Source organism: Malus sylvestris, chromosome 10 (genome assembly GCF_916048215.2).
Source record: "Malus sylvestris chromosome 10, drMalSylv7.2, whole genome shotgun sequence".
Lineage (NCBI taxonomy): Eukaryota > Viridiplantae > Streptophyta > Magnoliopsida > Rosales > Rosaceae > Malus > Malus sylvestris.
This window is the reverse complement of record NC_062269.1, coordinates 10,367,849-10,373,496: the sequence shown is the minus strand read 5'-3', so window position 1 is coordinate 10,373,496 and position 5,648 is coordinate 10,367,849. Positions and strand designations below refer to the sequence as shown.

General features: G+C 36.1%; 1 protein-coding gene and 1 long non-coding RNA gene across 3 annotated transcripts; one reads left to right on the top strand and one right to left on the bottom strand.

The window, feature by feature from the left end:
- Positions 1–1,279: 1,279 nt before the first annotated feature.
- Positions 1,280–1,754, bottom strand: LOC126587793 (uncharacterized). The gene is made up of 3 exons (XR_007611227.1): positions 1,608–1,754; positions 1,450–1,574; positions 1,280–1,368 (listed from the first exon to the last, which is right to left on the bottom strand). It is a non-coding gene; the product is annotated as an uncharacterized LOC126587793 (long non-coding RNA).
- LOC126587792 (uncharacterized) lies at positions 1,536–4,450 on the top strand. 2 transcript variants are annotated; one of them, XM_050252864.1, is made up of 5 exons: positions 1,536–1,823; positions 3,000–3,075; positions 3,578–3,691; positions 3,795–3,919; positions 4,025–4,450. In XM_050252864.1, exons 3-5 carry the CDS (start codon positions 3,610–3,612, stop codon positions 4,250–4,252), a joined length of 435 nt encoding a protein of 144 aa, XP_050108821.1. In that variant the 5' UTR covers positions 1,536–1,823; positions 3,000–3,075; positions 3,578–3,609; the 3' UTR covers positions 4,253–4,450. The 2 variants fall into 2 exon arrangements, with proteins under 2 accessions (XP_050108821.1, XP_050108822.1); XM_050252865.1 differs by lacking the exon at positions 3,000–3,075.
- Positions 4,451–5,648: the final 1,198 nt, after the last annotated feature.

The window sequence follows — 5,648 nt, the reverse complement described above, 5'->3', positions numbered from 1 at the left end:
CACCAAGTTCCACCCCATCTATGCCAATCTTACTTCACCTTCACCCGATATCTCACAAGTCCAAATGGATTTTGGGACGACTATTGCTATAAGTTTAAACCTATCCGCCTCATTCTGTACAACTAACGTTAGTTACTATTGATAACTTTTGTTGTATTGCTGATCGGCTGATAGTATAGTGTAAGAATGTGCTTTCTAATTTGTATGGTCTTGTTCTTTTGATCGACAAAAAAAAAAAATGTGTTATTCGTTTGATCACTTGGTAATCAAGGATTCATGATCATCCACTTTGAATTTGATATCATGAGTGGATGGAGCATATAGATATGTTTTGAATGCTTTAATCTCAACTTGTGATATTAAATTTCAAAGTGAGTAATTTCATTCATTTTTTACTATCTGATGACCAAAAGAACAAAACTCGAAAAAACCTGAAATGTTTTGCAACACCACCGTCTTTCCTTTTGGGAGAAAAAAAGGCTATGTCATAATGTTGACAAATAATTTGGATGTTTTCTTATCAATTGAGTTAAGAAAAAGAAGAGTTGATATTGTAGGTAAGATGAAATAGGAAAGAAGTGACCATTTTTCTATTCAACAACACAACAAACAATCCTTCAAACTCAATATCTCCTCTTAACAAACATTCTTGTGAGTTGTGTGGGATGTAATTGTTAATAAAATGCAATATATTTTTCTTGCCCAGTAGAAAGTTTTTTTCATTTCAGTTTGCTGAAGAAATTTTAGCTGATGTAGGGATCGATAGATGAAAATTTAGTGAATTCATTTAATTATGAGACTGTTTTGCCATCTATTTATGTCAACAAATCAACGATTTATGTAATAAGTGATATTCACAATATTAATTCATCTAAATGACTGAATAGTCTCCAAATTACATACAAAATTTTAAATAGTAATAAAGAAAATAAAATGTTCAAATTATAAAGTTTATATGTAAAATGATGTTATGTTTGTTTTTGAATACATCATATTTTTACACTAAGGGGAGGAAGAGTTCGGCTAAGCCACACAATGAGCAACCTAATTTGGTATTAAATTCGTCATCCACGAGATTCGAACCTAAGATCTCTCACTTCCAAGTAAAAAAAAAAAATATCACCAAACCGTAGTACTAAGTGGCAAATAATGCCATGTCTTCGAACAAAAAGCCAAATATTATTAAAAAAAAAGAAGCAAAAAGTGTTTTTAATTAAATGGATTGACCTAAGGGTGGAAAAAAAAAAACCGAAAATTCCAATAAAATCCCGATCCCGAACCCAAAAAATTCCAAACCAAAAATCCCAAAAATTTCGGTACCCAATATCGAACTGATTTCGAAATTTTGGTATGGAAATTGGTCTCACACTTTCATTCGTTCGGATCCCGAATCAAATCGGAATAAAAAAAATTATTTAATTTTAAATATATATTTGGAATTGTAACAACCGTCCGATTTAATTGAGATTTAATCTCAACCGTTGAATACAAATCAAAGTTCAAATCCTCAGAGAACTCAACTCAGTCACTCTCTCTCCGTCACTTCTCGACTCGACGACCTCACCTCAGACAACCTCACCACCATCCTCGACCTCGCCTCAGACAACCTCACCGGAAAATCCGGCCACACCCACATCACACAAGTGTCTCACCTCTCTGATCTCTCTCTCGACTTCTCATCCCTCAGACCCTCACTGTGGAGGAGCCTTCCTTCACGGCACAGAGGCAGAGCCACGGCCACCGGCGCTGCTCACCTCTCTGATCTCTCTCGAATTCTTCATCCAGATTCCAGTGCACTGTGCACCGATTCTCCCCCAAATTAGGTAAATTTTGGAATTAATTTAGGGTTTGTGAAATCTAGATTAGAGTTTGTGAAATTTAGCACTTGGAACTGATATGGAGGTAGAAGATATGTAATGGCTGAACGATAGTATTAGAAATTTTAGTGTTTCTACCCTCTGAGCGTGTTCTTTTCACCAACGTTTTTATTGCTGGTTTTGGTAATTGATTTATTTAGTTTTTTTCTCGTTTTGAAAGAAATGAAATTGAAAATGGTTATTTGTGTTTTGGGATTGAGATTGGCCATGAAATTTGGAATTTAGCTCAGAAATGTGGTTTTATTTTGGGAAATTGAGTGCTTGTTTGTGATTTCGACATTTTTGCTTAGTTTGATTGATCGGATTGGAATTAGAAATTTTGGTGATTAATCTGGTCTGTGTAGTTTTGTTTTGTGATGGTAACTTAATAAGTTGTTCATTTGTAGTACTGGAAATTAGGGGAAATGTGAGTGAGGTTCATAAATTCTTTAGCAGTCCGGTTTTTTGTTTACTGCGTCATGAAACGAAAGGTGGGTACTTGATTTTATCAGTTCCAAAGAAACTATGATTGCCCGAGAATGCTGGTTGTTAATGCATATCATATGAGGTGGTTAAAGAAGAAAAAAGAGGGTGGCAGGGGCCGGCTGGTGGTTGCGGTTAATGGACACAATTGAATCCCAGTTCAAGTGGAACATATAATAAGAAAATCTGTTTTCTTCACTTTGAAGCATTTCAAACTCTCGTTCAGGTCCAAAGTTGGAGTCTTTGTTTGTGTGAACTGTGAACTATGGTTTTTACTAGCCATTGTGTACTTGCATGCTTCAGTTAATGCTGATTTTTTAGTACTTCCATCTCAGAGTTTAATCATTCTGATGTTCAAATTGATATATTTCTGTTGCTTTTATATGAAGTTCTTGTTTGAGCGACATTTTGAGATTAGGCCTAATGGGAAACCTTCTGACATGTACTCTCATTTTGAGATTAGCCCAAAAGCCCAAAACTATTTTGGGATTCCCGAAAATTTGGTTTGGGATCGGTCTTGAAATTGGGATTCCCGAAAACTTCGGATTGAGAATCGGGACATGGTTTTCGGTTCGGTAACCGGCCCTAGATTGACCACATACAGACGTGCCCGTTAGCCCATTACCCAACTAACCCAACCCTAAACCATTTCTTCTTCAGTCTCCCCTTACGCATCGTTCGTGGCATCTCAAGCTCACCCAGTGGAAGCTTTAGCTCCACACTCCAGAAAATTCAGGTTTGGCTTCTCACTCAATAATATTAATAAATAATAAAGCCTTAACCTTCTTCTGATATTTTTCAATTTTAATATGTTTTGGTTTCTGGGTATTGCTCCATGATCGCTGACTGGTGCTTATGTGGTAATTAGATTATCTGAATCTCCATTTCTTGACTGTTTGTAACTGGGTTTCTGTTGTGGAAGTTTCAATTTCACTCTTGAAATAATTCCCCAATTTTTGTTGGAATTTAAGGTGATCTGAAGCCTTTTCGTAGAAGAAATGACACAAAACCTAGCGCAATGACGTTCTACGATTCATATAGCCGACCCCACTTAGTGGGATAAGGCTTTGTTGTTGTTTTGTTATTTTTTGAGCGTATGCAAACCCAATTTTGGAAAAATTACACTTCGATATGCAACTTATGTATAAATAGATATAAGGTGAGGGTTCTCATTGATGTTGGTGAACTGAAATGATTTGGTTTCACAGCTCGAGTATTCTGTGGTGATTTTCTTTCAGGGTTTTACCCATCTTTCCGGAAAAAAAAGACGATGAATTTTGCAACATCAATATGCAGTAGGTTGGGTCTTAAGAACATTGTTACGAATACTCCCGTATACAGCAGTGCTTCCGGTACGAGTTCAATATCACTGACTGAGTTGTGCTAGAATGTAGCATGATTATGTTGTGTTTCTGCTTCGAAGTTCTGATGTTTTGCTTGATGTGCTAATTATAGATGTCACAGCGGAAGGATTGAGTTTGACCTTTCGGCGCTGGGCTACTAAAAAATCTGCTGGATCCACCAAAAATGGTCGAGATTCAAATCCCAAATTTCTTGGAGTGAAGAAATTTGGCGGAGAGGTGAGAGTCTGTTGTGTATAAAAAAACATAATGGACAGTTCGTTATAGCTTGTCTAATTCTTCCGTTGGAATCACTGTAACGTTGTTATTCTGTTTATGTTGCAGAGAGTGATACCTGGAAACATCATTGTTCGCCAAAGAGGCACCCGTTTTCATCCTGGAAATTATGTTGGTTTAGGGAAGGATCACACCCTTTTTGCTCTGAAAGAAGGCTCTGTTAAGTTTGAACACCACAAGCTCAGCGGACGCAAGTGGGTGCATATCGTGCCCAAGGAAGGTCACATGCTTCACCCTGTCTATGCAAATGGTGGGACTGCACCATCGACAGCGTAGTTGAAGACGGTTTCATATCCTTGTAAGCATGTTTTTCGATCATTTTAGGTTCAAACCTTTCCCCAGGTTGGTTCGAATAAGAAAAGCGATGTTATGCCAAAACCCGATAGGTTTCTGTTATTTAGAAGCTTATCATCTTTAGACGAAGGAATGCACATCTCAGTTTTACATTAATTTGAACTCTTTTGTTTCAGCTTACTTTCTCCTTCATTTCTTCCTTCCTCCACCCTTTATCCACCCCACTTGGTTCCTCTTTCCTCCATATACATTCCCTGTGTCTTTGAAGAAAAATGAAAAGCAAAACTAAAATGAAATACTTATCAAACGGGGCATGAAATATTTATCATGAACCAACATAAAAGTAAATGTCCAACCAGTGTAATCAGTTTCAACATGAAATACTTATCATCTTCAAGCATATATCAGTAATAAGTTTCTAAGGGTGGTGCAAGGTATGTGATTGCCTTGGGCCCTGGTTCTCTGGTTTTTCTCCTTTTCTCTCGAGGATTCATCTTCTGTTTTAAGAGTCCAGAAAACTATAATTCTAATCTTCTTCTGTTCTCTCTCCCTTTCTCTTTTGGAAGGCATTCCCAGCTTGGTTAAGAGTCCTCTTGGGAGCCGACGACACACTTGAACTAGTTTGCTTTGGACGTCTTCAATTGCCTCTGTCATGTTTACTTTTATGATCTAACTTTTATTTTAATATGGGTCGTTATAAAAAAGAGTTTATTATTGTGACTAGTATATGCCCACACGCAAAGTGTGAAATTTTTTACTTTTGTTTTTAAAATTGAAGGAGAGAGGAATAGGGTGAGAGAGAACGTGAGAGTGAGGAGAAAGGGAGAGAGATTTGTTTTTCATTTTTTAATTTTTCAAATTAGAAATGATAAAATCATTTGTAGGTGAAGCATAAACAAAAAAAGAAAAAATTTATTTTGTTTAATTGCGTTATTGTCCTTAACTTTTTTTTTGTGATAGAAGACAAAAATATCTTTTCATCATCTTTTGGTTGACAAAAGGGTTTCATTAATATGTAGTTTAGATTAATAAAGATTTTTGTAGTTTTTTGTAATTATGGGCGGTTCTCTCGTGAATAAAGATTTTTGTAGTCTTTTGTAAAATAAAAGTTATAGGAACAAAATAGAATTTAAAAAAAAATATATGAAAAATAGAAGTTGTAGGAAAAAAATTGTAAATAAAAAAATTAATAAAACAGTTAAAAAAATAATTCAAAGCATTCCTGTCGATTAGAATCAACAGGATTTCCATTTTTTCTGGCTAGCCCTTTCCAATGTCGTGGGGCATTCTCAGATTCCACAACCTTCTGGCCTAGCCCTCAGTTAGAGATGGTTTTTGGGCTATTTTCGGCCTTCTGACCCTTTGGACTATTCGGTTG

Bases quoted from the DNA above. Each gene is read 5' to 3' on its own strand.
- LOC126587792 (XM_050252865.1), top strand. From the start codon at position 3,610: ATGAATTTTGCAACATCAATATGCAGTAGGTTGGGTCTTAAGAACATT. The intron at 3,692-3,794 runs GTACGAGTTCAA...TGCTAATTATAG, and splicing joins CGTATACAGCAGTGCTTCCG to ATGTCACAGCGGAAGGATTG. The intron at 3,920-4,024 runs GTGAGAGTCTGT...TTTATGTTGCAG, and splicing joins TGAAGAAATTTGGCGGAGAG to AGAGTGATACCTGGAAACAT.